Here is an 18843-nt window from a genome sequence, read left to right on the forward strand (position 1 = left end):
CAAGGATAAGCCCGGACATTTGGTCCGTCTTCCTCCACCTCTCAAACGCCGAAATTACAGATTACAGAATCACACTCAGTTTAATTTTAAAAATTAACTAAATGTCCCAGATCAGAATACACCACGTTTCTTTGCATGTCGGCTCACTGGTAAGAGTTAGCTGTGTGTCTCCAAGCAGAGGAAGGCTGTGAAACTGATGTGATAACACCCCCTTGGAGTTGGAGCAAAGAAGCAAACAGGCACGAACTGTTCTCCGAGTTGCCTTGCCCTCCGCCAACCTTCAAAATCAAAGGGAACATGCTGCAAACCTTCTACCAAGCATCACAGGATATGACTGTCCTCACCCCAGGCTCCCCCGCGTTCTTACTGGACCGAATCACCAGACTTCCCCTTCTCCCAGCGTCCTGTCCAACGTCCCGGCCGTTTATACGCCAACCATTTCGTAGCCACCAAGTCCACGTCCTCTCCGTTCTCAATTCCACTTCTGCTCTCCCCCCCTGAGACCAACCACCAGCCAAAGGAAGTGGGGAGGTTGAGGAAGCGGTCAGGGAAACTCTCCCGGCTAGAAAGTGGGTCCCCGGCACGAATCCTTTAGCACACAGCAAGGACCATGCGAGACCAGGTGGGTGTTAGCAGACTGTGTAGGAGGAGGCGGAACCGCGACCTAGGTTCTCAGGGACACACTTCCCCTTCAAGTTGCCGGTCTCTAGTCACGACATGGACCCACGGTGTTCTTCCTTTCTGGACATAGTCCCATTTCGCTGTTTTGGCTTTTGTGTGTTCCCCCCCACCCCCCGCCCCAGCCCCCACCCTCATGGGCCTTGTAGCCAAAAATGACCTTGAACTCCTTGTCTTCCTGACTCTGCTTCCAAGTGCTGGGACCAATCCCACTCAGTCACCACCTCGCCAGCATTCAAGCTCCAGGCTTTCCGAGCGACAATCTGCTGCTCCCTTGTGGGCCTGTGGCTGGCTTGACCTTGTGATTTCAATTACCTGTGTTTACTACTCGGCTTCCCCCTTCCTTCCTTTGCACTTGAAGGTGGTTGTCCCAACTGCCCCATCCTCGGCGGACCTTGTGACTACCCAGGCCTCGTGATAGCTCTCCCCAAAGTTCCCTGAGGAAGGGACCTGTAGTGTAAACACAAGAGACCTACTATGAGGCGCCAAGTGAGCACGCACAGACACAGGGACGTCCATGCAGGTTCTGCCAAGAGCTGTGCGCTGTTTCTCATTTTGAACGTGACTGTCCAAGCAGGGATTTATCAGGCTGTGTTTCTCATCTCCCCACGGGCAACATAGCCAAGCACACTCCACGCAATCACATTCCCTGCGAACTCCAAAAGATTAGCAACAACCAGCCAATCAGCCAGTAACTAACTAGTCTGCAGCAGGCAATGCAAGGTTTGCCGCCACAACAGTGTTGAGCCGCGTTGACATGAAGGAGGGACAATCATCAAGTAGGTGATAAATGGAATAAATGGATGTGGTGATTCCATGTGCCGACAAGTGCCAGGCAGACAACACATAAAGTGATGTATTCTATTTTTAAATGATATGACCGGGGCATGTTACTTAGTACAGAGTAAGGAGCTAAGAGCTAAGAGCTGCAGGAGCCAGGGAAGCTATGAGGCAGCCAGGGCAAGGGCAGCCACAGAGAGAGAGAGAGAGCTGCAGAAGCTGCAGGCCTCCTTTCACCTTGAGCGAGAAGCCGGAAGTCAGGAGGGTCATTGCTGCAGCCTTTGGTTGCCCGGAAATGGAGGGGAAGCACACTTTCACGTGCTCACACCTAGCCCAAAGCCATCCTTGGCTAAGTGAGGCCTAGTCATCTGAATGCAGCCTTCTAGAAAAGAGAAACACATGAAACTGTTGCAAGACACACTTAGACACACACATACACCACACACACACACATACACACACCCCCTCTGCAAAGCATGTAAACAAATACCACACATAACACACACACACATACACCTGTATACCATATACACACATAACACATACACACCATTCATACACACATACCACATACATACATACATGCATGCATACACACATACATGGATTTCACACACATACCACATACACATACACACAACACACATACCCGCATACCACACACACACACACACACACACACACCTGTATACCATGTATACACACAGAATGTTTACATTTGGCATACATTATTTACTCACTCCATATGCACACAAACACACCCCAGACAGCATAATAGCATGTACACACACATATAACACATACAGACACACAGAGTAAAGCAGACCCTGGCATAAGGGCTAGCCCTGATGTAGTCCAAAGCACATCTTGAGAGAACTGCCTGTTTTAAAAACATAACTGTGCCTCAAAAATGAATGTAATTCATAGTGGATTTAAAATCCTTGGCTCTGTACCTGGCATGTAGTAGGCATTCCACAAACGTAACAGGGCATTTGGAAGCTCCATGCTCGCCCAGTGGAGTGTTCCTCCTTCATTGCTCCCTCCATGCTCGCATGATAATACAGGCTCCCTCTGCAGCATCCAGGCTCTCTAGCAAGGGCAGTTGGCAAGCTGGAAGATTATATCCAAAACTTCAAAGAGAAGCAAACTGCCTCTGCCTCCTCCTTAGTGCATCAGGGCAGCTGCCAGGCTCGCTCCTCCCTCAGGCAAGGGTAAGAATGTTCTTCCTAACAACCAAGGAGCCCCATTAACCATCGCAAGTAGGTTTAGAAAGCACGGATATCAAAAAACCTCAGTGGGAGCTGCACATTGAGTCCATGGACACGCACAACAGGCTCGGGATAGCCTGAGGTAAGGGGACTAGGACGAAACTCCATCAGTGCAAAGGCCGGGATACTTCAGAGCCCTCCCAGTTCAGAGTCTGAGAGAGGAGACAAGGTTCTGCGTTCTATGGCTTTCTCTCCTCTCTTGCATAACTTAGCTGAAATCCCAGTGTTTTAAGTTGACTGAAAAAGGCAGAACAGAAGAGGATGTAGGAAAAAAATGGAGTTGGAATAGGACAGTGTGACAGAATAGGGTGTTAATTGAGTGTTAACTTGATTGCATCAGGAATCAATCAAGAGAAGAGCTTTTAGGTGGGCCTGAGAGGGCACCTCTAGAAAAGATGGAGTTGGAGAAGAAATTTCTTGTTCCCCAGAGTGGATAGCACCTTCTGGTGGTCCAGATATAAAGACACAGTCAGTGTGGCTTTGCCCGCCTTTGTCTATATGAATGTCTGTCATACTGTTTTCTGCCATCCATCATTCATTGTCATCAGAACTCAGTTTCTACAGCCTTCCAACATGGACCGGTGGTTCTCAGGAACCCTCCAGGCCTTCAGTACCAGACCAGGACTGCTACAGTGGACGGATCAACTGCTAGGTTCTCACACTCTCAAATGTGAAGACAGACATTATTGGGGTACCCAGCCCCCACCATGTAAGGCCATCTAATAAATCCCCTCATGTCTGTGCTTACTCTGCTGTGTCTGCTCCTGTAGAGAGCCCCAACTCACACAGGTAAAAATCCGCTTGCTGAGCTATAGGACCGGCATGCAGGCCGTATGCTTCTCTGAGTAAACCGAACAGCACAGACAGAATATACATTTACACATGCTATCCTCCATGAAAAACCCCTCACCTGTGGCTTACCATTCCCATACGAAGAGCACTAGGTGACAACACATTCACACACACACACACACACACACACTCTCTCTCTCTCTCTCTCTCTCTCTCTCTCTCTCTCTCTCTCTCTCTCTCACACACACACACACACACACACACACACACACACACACAAAGTGGGGAGGGGCTTCTAGTCTGCTTTCCATAACCTCAACTCCAGGCCTCAATCTTGGGTCATCAAGCTTATAGTGCAAGCCTTTTTATCCACTGAGTCATCTCACCAGCCTTAAAAAAACATTTTTGGTGGAAATATCACAGAAGAAATGTTAAGAACTTACCCAGAAACTATTATAGAACTCATCCAGAAAACAGAACAATTTTCAAAAGGCATCATATACAGAAGGGAAATAAAATAAAGTTAAGTGATCAGCTGATTAAATTAAGTATCTAGCTAATGTGAAATACAGGAAGAAAGATCAGATAAAATGGATGAGAAAATGACCAAATTCACAGTGAGAGAGACCAACTCAGGACTGAAGATGTGAGTTGTCTAGCTGTCTGACAGGACAAAGAGTAAGAGCCTTGGCCGTGGGCATGTCATCATGAGGAAGCAGCATGCGTGGAATAAATAAAGACGCTGAAAGCTTTCAGAGAAAGGAAATATGTCACACGGCAATGTGGGGAACAGAAGAGTGGCACAAGATGCTAAGGGATTGGAGCGATGGGTTTGCATTTCTGACTCATCCTAATCTCGAATTCTACACGAAGCCTAACCATCCATGAAAGGCGAAAAGAAACAAAGACGTTTGCGGATGGAATCGTCAAATAAACTGCCTGTCTGTGCACCCTTCTCTCAGGAAGCTGCTGAACACGTTCCAACAAAAGAAAGAGGAAGGCACAACAGAAGAGGGACTAGACAAAACCCACAGGTGGGGGTGAAACGAAGGCGTGGTGGCAACTGTGTGAAGCCTAGATCGCGGCCACTTCAAACAAAAGGGAAGATAAAAGAGACTGTGAGGAGGGTTCCAGAGAAAAAAAACAGGGCAGACACACGCACAGTGTGTCTAAGCACTTAAAAGGTTATTCTTCGCTGGGCACAGCCGTTCACGTATATCATCCAGTCACCCAGGAAGCTGAGGCAGGAGAATACCCTCCTATTCAAAGTCACCCAGAGATAAGGAGTGAGACCCTGTCTCAGAAATAAATAAAAACAAATAAGTAAAAATGTCTAAAGTAACTATTCTTAAGAGATCAATAAAAACATTTTTGGTGGAGCAATTGGGAAAAGGTTAAGGAGAACAAATCAAAAGTAAAACAAAAGCAACTACAAACTACAGGAAAAAGTAAGTTCCTTTAAAATAGTTCTTATTTAATTAGTGAAAGGTATTTCTAAACTGGAACAAGACAGATAACGACTTAACCAAAACAAAATTTGTGACTGGGGAGACTGTGGGGAACATATTTGTATGTATGTATTTATATTTATAGAGAGGCATAGTAAAGGGTGAAACCCCCAACTGTGGAGCAGAAGACGAGGAAACAGCATGAGAATACTCTCTGTTGGCCAAGTGAGAGTAGAGTGTAGAAAGGTGGTTAGCAGAGGCTAGGATGATGGGTGACGGGAGATCACAATCAAGGGTGCACAGATTTCAAGGTGACCGCAATTGCTCCCATAGCTTTGAAAAATGGAAAGAGTGGAGCTGAAGAGATGGTCCAAGGGTTAAGAGTGAATACTGCTCTTGCAGAGGACCCAAGTTCAGTTCCCAGCATGGCCTCTAACTCCAGTTCCATGGGATTCCATACCCTCTTCTGGCCTCTGTGGGAGCCTATGCTCACACATGCACAAATCCACACACAGACACACACACACATTATTTTTAATGTAAAGGAGGATATTGTGTGTTCTCAACACAAAAAGCCTAATAATTTAAGGTTATACCTTTGTTAATTAACTATACTTAACCATTAAACTATTTCTAATTGTGTGCTGTTATTTAGTTTCTGTCACTGAGGTAAAACACTGACCAAACACAATGTAAGGAATAAAGGGTTTATTTGGATTACACTTTCAGGTTACTTCCACCACTGAGGAAAATCAGGGCAGGGGCTCAAACAGGAACTTGGATGCTGGAACTGAAACAGACAGCATGGAGGAACGCTGTTCACTGCCTTGCTTCCAAGCTCGTGTGCGGCTTGCTTTCTTAGGGTTGCCTAGGGTTGGGGCCACCCATCCCCACAGACATACCCACAGGCCAATCTGATGGATGCAGTTCCTCAACTGAGGATCCCTCTTCTTAGGGTGACTCCAGTTTGTTTGGAGTTAACAATAAAAACGAACCAGGACACACTGTAAACCAGACCTAACTCTGAGATGTCCTTCTGAGATGCCACATGCACGATGACAGAAGCCCAGAATGCTCATCAATTAAAAAGTACATAAGATATTACTTTAAATGTGGGAGTCTGTGTTACAAATAGTTTCTTCAATAATGTTGAAAGTGGTTCTTCATAGAGATAAGAGAGACACAGAGAAGGAAGTTGTCATAAGCACATGGGAACAACTAGAGGAGGTTTAGAATATATGTATAATACTTTATTACAAGTGGTTTTTATCAAAAAATATGAGAATAGGATATAAAAGTTAGTAAATCATTGTAATAATCCTTTCTCTACCAACAAATGCTCTTATATTCAAACCTGCTTCTATAGAGATGGGCTACCCCTTGGGTTCTCTCTGGAAACTACAGCCTTTGTTTGAAATCAAAGATTGGAAACTTATCAGTTTTCCATAAAACAAAGATTCAAATAAATAAAACATCAAATTTACTTTAGGCTCAAGTACATATCAGTCTTTCAGTTTTGATACTTTTTGGCTACTTCAGTGTACACACACACACACACACACACACACACACACACACAGGCATGCACACACATGCTTTATTCAAACACCGAAGATGTTTGTTCTTAATTTTTTATTTAATTTTTGATCATTTTGATTTATAACAAACATTATAAACTATTCAATTGCTGGCCCCTGTTTCTAAGTAAAAAAGAAGATGCCCAATTAAATTTGAATTTCATGTTAAGTAATTAACTTTTAATGTAAGTGCACCTAAATATCATGTGAGTCCTATTTATACAAAAAGTTACACATGACCCACCTGAAATTCAGATCTGAGTGGGAACCTGTGCTTTTACTTGCTAAGTGACAGCTCCGCATTCACGCCTCCACCTGTCTGCTCCTCTCACATTGGTTTCTAAGACAGGGCTGGGCCTGCTGCTTTCTCTCATTGGTGCCTCTCTGCTACTTCCGGCTCCACCTCAAGCCTCCATTTCCTCAGGCCTGGTCGCTAGAACTGCAAGGATTCTCTGTGTCTTACTCTTGGTACAGCCACTGTCCTGCTGGTTCCAGGCAAGGGGGCGACAAGAGTGTGAGGGGCCTTCCCTTGACTGCCCCTCTTGACTCTTGACACCTATCGCTAACCTAAGATGTGTGTAAGATGAACGATTTGCCAACACATAACAACACAGAATACTCATCTGATTCACAGAAAGGGCCCCTTCTCAGGGTCTTCTCATGGAAGATCCCTTTTCCTGCCTCCATACTTTTGTAGTAATTACTGTCACACCTCCTTCTGGGTAGCCAACCCTTGCACACGTGAATCCACTTTTCTTTTAGCTTCTCCTCTAAGGCTGTGTGCTAACTGGTTTTATTTCAACCTGAAACAAGCTAGCGTCATTTGGGAAGAGGGATGAGACTGGCCTGCGTGCAAGCTGCTGGAGCATTTCCTTAACTGATGACGGATGTGGGTGGGCCCATTCCACAGTGGGGTGGTACTACCCCCTGGATGGGTGGTCCCGAGGTGTGTGAGGAAGCAAGAAAAGCCTGAGGAACAATCCAGTAAGCAGCACTCCTCTTTGCCCTCCGCATCTCTGGGTCCCCGCCCTGACATCCCTCAGAACTCTGACTCCATCAGAACTGTGATATGTAACTGTAAGCTGAAAGAAACGCTTTCCTCTCCAGGTTCCTTTTGGTCATGCTGTTTTGTCACAACAATAGAAACCTAAGGAAGACAGAAATTGATTCCAGAAGTGGGGTAATGCTATCACGGACCTGGCCATGTTTGGGGGAGATTATGGAAACACTTTGGAGCTTTGGGCTATAAAAGCCATTAAATACTATTGTGAGAACTTGGACAATAATGCTCAGAGCAGACCAGATGATAGAGTCCTAGCTTATGAACTTTCGAAGGAAAATACAGATTGTACCAGAGTTGTTTGTGTGATACTTTGTGTTAAGAATCTGTAGTGAGGGCTGGAGAGATGGCTCAGAGGTTAAGAGCACTGGCTGCTCTTCCAAAGGTCCTGAGTTCAATTCCCAGCAACCACATAGTGGCTCACAACCATCTATAATGAGATCTGGTACCTTCTTCTGGTGTATAGGAGTATATGCAGGCAGAGCATTGTATACACTAAAAAGAAAAAAAGAATCTGTGGTGAGCTGGGCAGTGATGGTGCATGTCTGTAATCCCAGCACTCAGGAGGTTGGGGTAGGCGGAACTCTGTGAGTTCAAGACCAGCCTGGTCTACATAGCAAGTTCCAGGATAGTCACGGCTACTTGGAGAAACCCTGTCTCAAACAAAACAAAACAAACACCAAATATCTGTGGTATGTGAATTGTAGTATGCTTATCCTATACTGTGTGGCTAAAATCCACTTATAAGTGAGTACATACCATGTGTGTCTTTCTGGGTCTGGGCTACATCACTCAGGATGATCTTTTCTAGTTCAATGGGCAGCTCAGGCTTCATGTGGGTCCCTTAGTAACGGGAATGAGGGCTGTCTCTGATAAGGACTTGGTCGCTTGCTTTTTTATTACTTCCCCGTGGCTGGGTTGCCTTGCCAGGCCACAGAGGAAGCGAACAAGCTCAGTTCTGATTTGACTTGATGAGCTGGGGTGGGTTAGTTGGGGGGGGAACAGACTCCCCTCTTCTGAAGAGTAGAGGAGGGGGGATGGAGAAGGGGGATAGGGAGGAGAAAAGGGAAGGGGTGTGTTAGTGCCAGCACTCAGGGTGACAGAGCCAGATGGATCCCTGTGAGTTCAAGGCCAGCCTAGTCTACAAAGCAAGTCCAGAACAGCCAAGGCTACATGAAAAAAAGCCCATCTTGGAAGAAGAAAAAAAAAATCTGTGGTGTCTGGTCAGCTACAGCTGAAAACTCTGTTGTAATAAAGAAGAGATCATCAGCCCCAAAGGGAAGCCTTTGCTTTGGTGATTCAATGGATACTGGTCAGTTGAGGCTAGATATCAGCCATGGTTAACAGGAGGGCCAGTACCACTAAAATGTCTCCACCAGGATAATCCACACTAGCCAGCTAGAGCTGAGAAATCAGCTGTGGTTGAGAAGAGACCAGCATCATTGAGGTGAAGTCTTCTTGGGGAATTTCCTCAGGGTCAACACACAGAAGCTGTGGTCCAAAGGAAGCCAACGGTGTATCTCATGCTGGTAACTGAACTTGGTCTTGGTGTAAGAGCTTCCTTCCCAGGGAGAACTGACTTTGAAGGCATGAAGGGGCCATGGATTGCAGCTGAGACTTGGTACTGTGTGACAGGGCTGAGGTTCCTGAGGAAAGGCTAGAAGTGGCTGTTGATAAAGGTGTAGCCTCTGTTACAGTAGAAGGATTGATGGGGCCATGTGGAGAAATTGAGGCTTAGCCATATGGGGCAGGGTCAGTGTTCCTGTGCTCGCTAATTTTATATCAACTTTGACGCAAGCTGAAGTCATCTGAGAGGGGATAATTTCAATTGAAAAATGCCTCCCTGTAAGAACAGGCTATAGACAACTAAGTAGAGCATTTTCTTAATTAGTGATTGATGGGGGAGGGCCATGCCCATTGTGGGTGGTGCCATCTCTGGGCCTGCGGCCTGGTTCTATAAGAAAGCAAGTTGAGCAAAGCCAGTGAGCAGCACTCCTCCGTGGCCTCTGCATTAGCTCCTACATCCGGGTTCCTGCCTTTTGGTGTTCCTATCCTGACTCCCTTTGTTGGTAATGACATGGAAGTGTAAGCCAAGTAACTTTTCTTCCTGAGGTGTTTGGTCATGATGTTTCATCACAGCAACAGCAACGCTCACCAGGACAGGCTCTGAAGGGAGCCTTGGAGAGGCCATTGGTGAAGCTGCTGCCCAGTTGCAGAGACCTCAATCTTTTGGAGATGCCAGTACCATGGCATAGTCATCAAGAACAGCAGCTGGAGTGTGGAGCTGGCCTGAGCTTAGGAGACAAGCTGTGTGTGCTGCAGAGGGCAGAGCCCCAGAAGCGGCCCAAGACTTTGGGGGGAGCCCAGAAGATCATGAGTGAATGCCAGACATTGGACGGTGAGTTATTTACACTCTTGGAGCTTGCATTTGCTTCGTTAAGATTGTGACTTTTGCCCTGGCTCTTAGAAAGTATTTAACTTATTTTTCACTTTGCAGAAGCTCATGGCTGAGGACCTTGATCTTTTAAAAAGATTTTGGAGTTTTGCAGAGACTTTGGAGTTTCATAAAGATTGCGGCTATTTTAAAGACATATTTCAGAGTGTTTGGATATTTTAGGGAGCTCCAACTTTCAAAGAAACTATGGATGTTTTAAAGAGACTGAACTTTGACAGTGTTTGGCTTTTTATAGAGTGTTGCATTTGTAAAGATTGGAATGTTTTCTATTTGTGATATTATGATTAATTCTTAGGAATGACCAAAAAAGGAAAGGTTATGAATTAATAAGTGATATGTTTGTGTGCCAAGCTGACAAGAGGTCAATTCCTTTGACTAGTTTTATGTCAACTTGACAGAAGCTAGGGGCATTTGGAAAGAGGGATTCTCACTTGAGGAAAGGCCTCTTATGGAGGCATTTCCCACCAACCGGGACCATATTTCTTGGCTCCAAATTGCGAACCAAATATGAACCCTTTCTCTTTTGAGTAACTTTGTTGGATAGTTGGTCACAACAATGAGAAATCGACAAATACATTATTTAATGATAAAACTCTGTATGCCCAAGAGATGCACAAGGTATAGCTTGGGAGAACAATTGTATCAAACCCCAATCCTTGCCCTCTCTAGATAAGTACATGTGAATATGAGGCAATTTTGATGCTGGAATTTGGAGATGAAAGTCACCTGAACTGTGGAGTTGAGATGACTAATGTTATTTAGACCCAACAAAGAGAAAAATTACCCTTTCAACTCAAACCACACAGGAAGTGATTCTAGAAGAGAAGGTAGCAACAGGGAGACAGCTCAGAAATGCGTCTCTACCTCAGAAAACACAAACAGGACAAAGGGCTCAGCTCAGACAGAGGGGCAGGAAGGGCCAGAGCTCCACCCTAGAAGAGCCATTTCTGGGTAAGGAACTGACATGGAGCCAGACATTCTGCAGATGACACGAGAGGGAAGCAAACCTCTTAAGCAGAGTGGGTACTTAAAGGAAGACTTTTGAGAGCAAGCACGCAAACTCTGGCGGCTTCCTGTAGGCTTTGATAAATATGTGCTTTGATACTGAAGGGAGAAAAGAAAGAAGAAATATGATAAAAATCTAAAGCCAAACCAAGACACAGCAAAGGGTCCCCATCAGGCCCAGGAGCATCAAAAGCAACAAAGGAGAGGGAAGAGTGATCAGTGGTGAATAATACTAGCTATTGTGATACCTCGCCGGGTAGCCAGAGCCCTTCATTTAATCCTTACTTAGACAAGCCGCAGAGCTGGAAATAGGAGCAGCACACACCATCCTCACCCTTCGGGAAGCTAATACTTCAAGCCCCAAGCTTGCACAATTTTAAGCAGCCAGTGAACAGCACCATCCACACCTCATGGCTTCTCCATCAGATTTCAGCCCCTCACTTCCCCACCTAAGCATTTCTTTCCCCTGTTGCAGACCCGTTGAGTCAGAGCCTGAAGTTGACCAAGACCCTCCAATGTGATTCTCTGAGTGGTGAATTTTGACACATTACCAGGCCAGCCCCTTCCAGAAGGTAGATGCATCCGTTAGTTTTATCTGATTAAGATGTTTGAATATCAAATGTGTAGGATTTATTCTTTTCTCCCCCCCCACCCTGAGTTTTTTGAGACAGGGTTTCTCTGTGTAGCCTTGGCTACCCTGGACTCACTTTGTAGACCAGGCTGGCCTCGAACTCACAGTGATCCACCTGCCTCTGCCTCCCAAGTGCTGGGATTAAAGGCGTGTGCCACCACAGCACGGCGAATGTCTAAAATTTAAAAAGGAGCCGGGCATGGTGGCGCACGCCTTTAATCCCAACACTCAGGAGGCAGAGGCAGAGGCAGGTGGATCACTGTGAGTTCGAGGCCAGCCTGGTCTACAAAGTGAGTCCAGGGTAGCCAAGGCTACACAGAGAAACCCTGTCTCGAAAAACAAAAAACAAAAAACAACAACAAAAAAAACCAACCCCCCCCCAAAAATAAAATAAAATAAAATAAAATTTAAAAAGGAAACCCAGAGAGGCTAGTATTAGGTGATGAGGAAAGGACAGAATGCAGACAAAAGTACAAGTGAGTAAATTAGTAAATACATAAAACACAATACACACAATACACACACACACACACACACACACACACACACACACACACACACACGGTCTATGTGTTGAACACTTGGTCCCAGATGGTAGTGTTATTTTGGGAGTTTCAGAAACCTTAGAAGGTTGGAGGAAATAAGTGACTCAGGGCATAGTTTTGGAGCTATCTCGTCCCTGGTTTGTTCCTGGCTACCACAGGTGAGCAGCTTCCTCCCACACATGTTCGTTTCCTGCTCCCGTGAGCAGGGAACAATGCATGGGGCCAAGGAAGTGACAGACTTCTCTGTCTCTGATACATGAACAAAACCAGTTCTTCCCTCCCTTCTGCCAGGCATTTGGCTACAGCTGCACAAAGTTCACTAGCAGGACACCACCAGCCCCCCAGGGAATAGCCTGGAAATAGATACCAATGTCAACTGTATAGGCTCCACAAGTATTTTAAAAATTTAAATAAAAATTTAAAAATACTTGTGTGCTTATAAACCATATATTCTTTGATTTGGTTCTTTTAGGCTTCAGGAGCTAGGGACCCCCAAATGGTTTTGTATTGTGCTTCCAATATTTTTTTTTCAACAAATATCCCTGACAGTTGGAGAGCCGCACACACTCTCTGTCTGCCCCATGCTTTCTCTCAGAGTATTATGGTTTAAACCTGAACTATCCCCCTGCCCCAGGCTCAGGCTTTGATCACACAGCAGCAAGCTTCAGGCCCTATTCTGAAGGCTGTACAGCCCTGAAGAGGCAACACCTGGCTGATGGAAATAGGTCAGTAAGAGTGGGCCTCGGAGATTGCACTTGCTTCTGGTTCTGCCCTCCTCTCTCTGCCTCTTGTTCCACTGTGATTTGAAAGTCTGACCACACCCTGTCACAACCATGCCTTTGCCCCCAAAACAAACTGTCCAATCTCTCTGAAACCTTGAGCCAAAATAGACCTTTGATCCCTTAACACAGCTCTGTCACAGCAACATGAAAGACAATTGGTACCAAGAGTGGGGTTGTTCCAGTGATATAAATCCGACTCAGGGGTTCTTCAGTCTTTCAGACTGATGTGCAGGAAGGGTGTGGAAGGGCACAAAGCCATAAGCTCTGCAATGATATGAGCAGAGTTTGGTAGGCCATTTTGGTGGGGACTCATGTGGGAAGCCATGCCAAATTCTGCCATGTCAGAAATCCTGTGCTTAGGCTGCATGCTGTGACCTTCAGGAGTTGCTGACCTTTGCCTCACAAGGTCTTGTGTTCCAGGCTATCCTTGGACTATTTACCTTTGAAAGAAGTAAGGAAGTCTCAACTTGGAACCACCCAGAGGATCAAGGAAGTTCTTACAGGGAACTACTCAGAGAACTAGGAAGTTCTACATGGAGCAATTCAAGCTATTGTATTCTTGCCTAGTGGCTAGGGTGAGTGAGATTAGAATAGATCCTATTGACCTTGCTCTCTATATATTCTTACTAGTAGGGCATTAAAGTGAATCTTGATCAGAAATTTCCTGACTTGATTCGTTATTTCTCGCATCTCTGTATCCTACTTTCAATCCCCACTCCCTCTTTCAGGTGAACCCTGATTCAATTTTTCCAGTGGGCCAGGACCCAACAGATTCCGAAGACCAGAATGCTGGTTAACACATGGGCAGTAAAAATTATTCTCATGACCTTTCAAATGGGACCAATGACTCTACAGGAAATCAGACTTGAGGACACTGGTGTTGTATCCTGGGAAAGAGCCAGGCTGCATTCTGTCTGCATCCTGCAAAGTTGCCCTGGAAATTTGAATGAGGCTGAGTTCAAAGGCAAGGAACTGTGTTATTTGGTGGCAAAAACTTCAAGATAGCAAACTTCAAGATTGCTCACTGCCCTCAGACAGGTTGGCAGCGAGAATGCAGAGGGAAATGTGACGCTGAAAGATGTTAAAGGAGTTTGGGAGCATTCAAGCACTTAAAGCTGTGACCCAAACTAGTACGGCTGGACTCGGATGGTGCATTCTACACCAGAATAACAGGAGAGTTGTCTTGAGGGTGAGAAGCCCCCATGCACTAGAGGATCTAAAATGTGGGGGCTGGAGAGATGGCTCAGTGGTTAAGAGCACTGTCTGCTCTTCCAGAGGTCATGAGTTCAATTCCCAGCAACCACATGGTGGCTCACAACCATCTATAATGTGATCTGATGTCCTTCTCTGCCTGCGGATGTACATGCAGGCAGTGCTCTGTATACATAATAATAATAAATAAATAAATAAATCTTTTAAAAAAATATCTAAAATGTAAAAATGCCATCCCATTTGAAAATATTTCATTTAAGAAAAGAGTGCCTCCAAAAGATAGAGCTGTGGAGGCTCCCTGTCCAAACATTGCCAACTTAGGGAAATGTTTCTCCAGGCCTCAGGGTAACCCTGTCAGGCTGGCAGCAGAAATCGACCTCATGCATGCAGGTGTGCAGAATACAGGAGATGTAGGGTTGTGGCACGTGCACCAAGGGTCTAAAGAAAGGCCTGTTAGGCCGGGCGATGCACAGGTAGCCCACACAGGCTTAGATTTCCTGTGTGGAAGATCAGCTGGCCTGTGTACAAAGCTGTGGAGGTGAGGCTTACGTTGCAAAGGAGAGCCCAGAATCTTGGGCTATCTGCCAAGAAAACGCTACAGATACTAAATAGAGCCAGCCTCAAAGGAGGATGCATGTATTGCTGAGGTCAGTGACAAGGGATCAAGACTTCCCAAGTTAGGAGAGGGGAGGCAGATGAAGACCACCATCCACCTGATACACTGGACTTGGAGCTGTAGGGCTTAATGTTTGCCCTTGCTTGGTTTTGGTCTTCCCTTCCATTGCTTTCTTGAAGTCCTCCAATGCCTCAGTTTGGGATGGGCTTTTACTCGGTGCCACTGAATATTGGAAAGTGTAGCTTCCCTTTGTCACCTCACAGAGGCTCACAGTTAAGAGTTTGCCCTGAGTCTCAGAGGACACTGCAGACCTCTGAACAGTATTGGGACTGTTAAGGCTACGGGGACTCCTATTTATTTATTTATTTATTTGTTTGTTCTTTGGGGGTTTCATCCAATGTGTTTTGGTCATATTCACCCTATGGCACCTCTTGAAATTGAATTGAATGCATTTTGAGTTATGAGATAGCCATAAGTCCTTGGCAGCCAGAGGTGGTAGAACATGATGGCTTGAACCTGAAATATCCCCCACAGGCTCATGGTTTGCTGTGCAGCCTTAGCCTGTGGTTCTGTTTGCAAGGTTGTAAAGACTTCAGGAGACACAGGCTTAGCTAGCAGATGTAGGTCACTACCATTCAGCCTTTGAAGGTTATACCTGCCCCTGGGTCCCTCTGCTGCTGCGTGCTAACACTCTCTGACACATTTCCCACCGTAATGCCTCCCAATCACGATGGAGCAAATCTCTCTGAAACTATAAGTCGAAATAAGCATTTCCTCTTTTATGTGCTTCTGTCAGGCATCCTATCACAGAGATGTAACTCATATTCTTTCTCTTTTGCTCACCCCCTCACTCTGACTTCTTGTTTTTAATAATCTTATTTATTTGTTTTATTGAGGTGGATTTTTATGCTATAAGATTCCTATTTACAGCCCATGCATTTTTAGTAAATTTATTGAGTTGTATAACATCACCACATTCCAGTTTCAGGATATTCCCATCATCCTATTGTGTTCCCTTGTGCCTTTTTAAAGTCACTGTTTGTCCCTATGAGCAGCCTTCAGCTACTGTTTTTCTATCTATCTATCTATCTATCTATCTATCTATCTATCTATTGATCGATTTGTACTTTATATAAATAGAAGCATAGAATGTGTGGTCTTTGTCTTGGAGTTCTCACCAATTGTCATCTTGTTTAAGCCTGTCCGTATTCTACCTTATATTAGTTCTTAATTCTTTTTTTCTATGGAGTCATTTCCCATGGTAAGAAGTCATAGTATTGTTTAGAAGTTTTGAGAAAAAAAAAATGAAATATCTGTATTTGGCTTTTAAGGTCTATTCACATGTTATATAAATCTAAGTTGGCTTTACGATTAAAATATTTTAAATGTCATATTAGTCTCAGTACTTATTAGGCACTGTGATGGCCAACCTGCATCACGAACCTGACTGGATTAGGAATCACCATGGCAACGCACCTCTGAGTGTGTCTCTGAGAGAGTTTCCGGAAAAGTTGAACTGAAGAAGGAAGACTCCCCCGAGTGTGGGCGGATCCGTCCTGGGGGCTGGGATCCCTGACTGAAGCTGGGATCCCTGACCGAAGGAAAGGGGACAGGGAGAAGGAGAGTGAGCGCCAGCATTCATTTCTTTCTGCTCCCTGACACCGGATGCAAGGTGGCCAGCCCTCATACGCTGGCTGACGCGTGTGCTTCCCCACCATGCTGGACTGTGAGAGACAATTAACCCCTCCTCCCGGGAGATGCTGTTGTCAGGCATTAAGCCAAAGTCATGAAGGAGGGAACTAATGCAGTCACTTATAGGCAACCTGGGACGCCTGACCTATTGCAAGATGGTCAGTAATGAGAGAAAAAAAGGAAAGAACAAACAGCCAACAATGACATAAGGCAATTCCAGCACTTAATTTATGCAAAAGCCCACAGTTTATCGCATTGCCCCACAGCAAGCAGCATTCGGGAAGGGCTTGACCAACGGATACATCAAAGCTTTGCCCAGACACCCATCTAAGGCTGGGCAGCAGAAAGGTGGCCCTGGGGGTAAATAAGCCTTCTCGAAGGGACCACAGAGATGGCTTTGCGGTCTATACCACTCAGGCAGAGGACCTGACTTCAGTTCCCAGCACCCACATCAAGGGACTTACAACTGCCTCGAACTCCAGCTGCAGGGGAATCTCTCAACTTTCCCAGGCCCCAAAAGAGGAACACTTCTAAGATTCACTCACTGTCTATGTTTCTCTGGAGGAATCTGTCCTCTTTCTCATGTCCCTCCGCCACTCTGGGTTTGCTCCCCACAAGCTCAACCACCAATGAAAACAGACACAAAATATCTACTTCTCTGCTGAAGAGAGAGGAAGTAGCAGCCTGTAGGATGGAAACATCCAAGTGAGGGCTGCAGAGCCTCTCCAACAAACACACTTGTCCCAGGGCCCCACCCCCAAAGGCAGGAGAGCTCACTGCCGAGCCGGACACCTCCAAACTGAGCTCTTACCACATCGTTCTAGGATTCCTCACATATCTCTGGCCTTAAAATCAGCTGGGCAAGATCAAACCATCCTTGATGTAAGTAGGCGCTGGTTGGTTAACAAGCCTTTCAAAGCCAGATGGCCAGCCGAAGGTTTAAGGAACTGGTTAAACTGCGAGGCAAGCGAGTCTGCCACACCTTCTGTCATTTCTCCACAAGGCTTCGTTAGCTCACTCCTGCATGGCGCTGTCCTTTCCCAAAGAGAGAGGGCAACACAGACAGGCGAACTGCATTACCTCGTACGTGCCTTTGGGGTCTAAACTCTTATAATTCTCAAAGTATTACTTCACTAATAAAAACAATACAATTGTATTCATAGCTTATGCTTACTACACACCAGGCACCACTCCACGCACTTTCCAAATATTGTCCCCGCCCCTTCCTCCTCACAACCATTCTAATAGCTAGGTTTTATTATTCCCAATTTTCTGATGAAGAAACTTTAGCCCACAGAGTCAGAGGTCACAAGCAATCTCAGTTCACATGAGAGCATCTAACTGAAATGCCTGCAAACTGAAACCACAGGAAATGGGACATCAGGGGTCTGTGTGCATGTGTCTGCTGTCATAGTATCTGAAAGTTCAGGCACGGCCAGGGTACGCGGACCAGACAGATTCAAATCCAGAGTTGGCTCAATCCACTTCTACCCACCCCAGTGGTTCCCAGAGGTATGTGTTAGTCGGAGCTCTCCATCGGACCAGAACGTTGGGTTGACCATATATCACAGAAGGGATTTAATACATTGGCTTCCACCAGTATTGGCCCGGTAATCCAGCACTGGCTGTCTTCACACTGGAGAGCCTGAGAGCCCATAGATGCTTGGTCCATGAAGCCGGACACCCCAGCACTTCCAACGTGCTGCTGAGGGCATGGAGGATTCCTGGAGGGCTGTTGGCCTTCAGTTTATGTTGGAAGGCCAAAGAAGCTGAGTTCTGATGTCAGCGAAGGAGTGTTAACAGCACTAGTGGCCTCAGCAGTGACGACAGCTACAGGGTAGATGAAGAAAACAAAGGGGCAAAATATAAGGGGAAAAAAAGAGGGGCTTTCCTCTCCTTTAATCTGGGCTGCCAGCAGACAGCTTCACCCACATCTAGGGTGGGTCTTCCCACAGCTGTAATCTGATTACAATAATTCTTCACACGTGTGCTCTGGCACCAGCATCTCGGTTGTTCCAGATCCAGTCACCCTGACAACCAGCCTGACTTGAGCCCACTTGGGAACGTCAGCCTCATCTGTGAGCTTGTGTGATGGTTCTTTATCACCATAGAAACTAAAGTCTGGGCATGTCCATGAGGTGGGAAGATGCAACCCTAACTGTGGGTGGCCCCATTCCTTAGGCTGAATCATAGCAGCATCTCCTGCTTCCTGATGGTGGATCCCTGTGAGCAGCTGCCGCTAGCTCCTGCCTCAATACCTTCCCCACCACCGTGCATTGTCTCCTCAAACTTTAGGTCCAAA

General features: G+C 45.9%; 1 protein-coding gene across 5 annotated transcripts; it reads left to right on the plus strand.

Moving 5' to 3' along the window:
• The first annotated feature begins 542 nt into the window (after nt 1–542).
• Nucleotides 543–16067, plus strand: LOC311581192 (uncharacterized protein). 5 transcript variants are annotated; one of them, XM_084753222.1, is made up of 4 exons: nt 543–622; nt 9743–10001; nt 11539–11635; nt 13750–16067. In XM_084753222.1, the coding sequence occupies exons 1-3, from the start codon at nt 611–613 to the stop codon at nt 11604–11606; spliced, it is 339 nt and encodes a 112-aa protein (XP_084609348.1). In that variant the 5' UTR covers nt 543–610; the 3' UTR covers nt 11607–11635; nt 13750–16067. The 5 variants fall into 5 exon arrangements, 3 of the variants coding, with proteins under 3 accessions (XP_084609348.1, XP_084609347.1, XP_084609349.1); XM_084753221.1 differs by lacking the exon at nt 13750–16067 and adding an exon at nt 13442–13722; XM_084753223.1 differs by lacking the exon at nt 13750–16067 and adding an exon at nt 12874–13320.
• The last annotated feature ends 2776 nt before the right edge of the window (nt 16068–18843 follow it).

This window comes from Acomys minous, assembly GCF_964271855.1.
Source record: "Acomys minous genome assembly, chromosome: 13".
Lineage (NCBI taxonomy): Eukaryota > Metazoa > Chordata > Mammalia > Rodentia > Muridae > Acomys > Acomys minous.

Coding starts and splice junctions, on each gene's coding strand:
- LOC311581192 (XM_084753222.1), top strand. Junction 10,002..11,538: donor TGAATGCCAGACATTGGACG/GTGAGTTATTTA, acceptor CCCCTGTTGCAG/ACCCGTTGAGTCAGAGCCTG.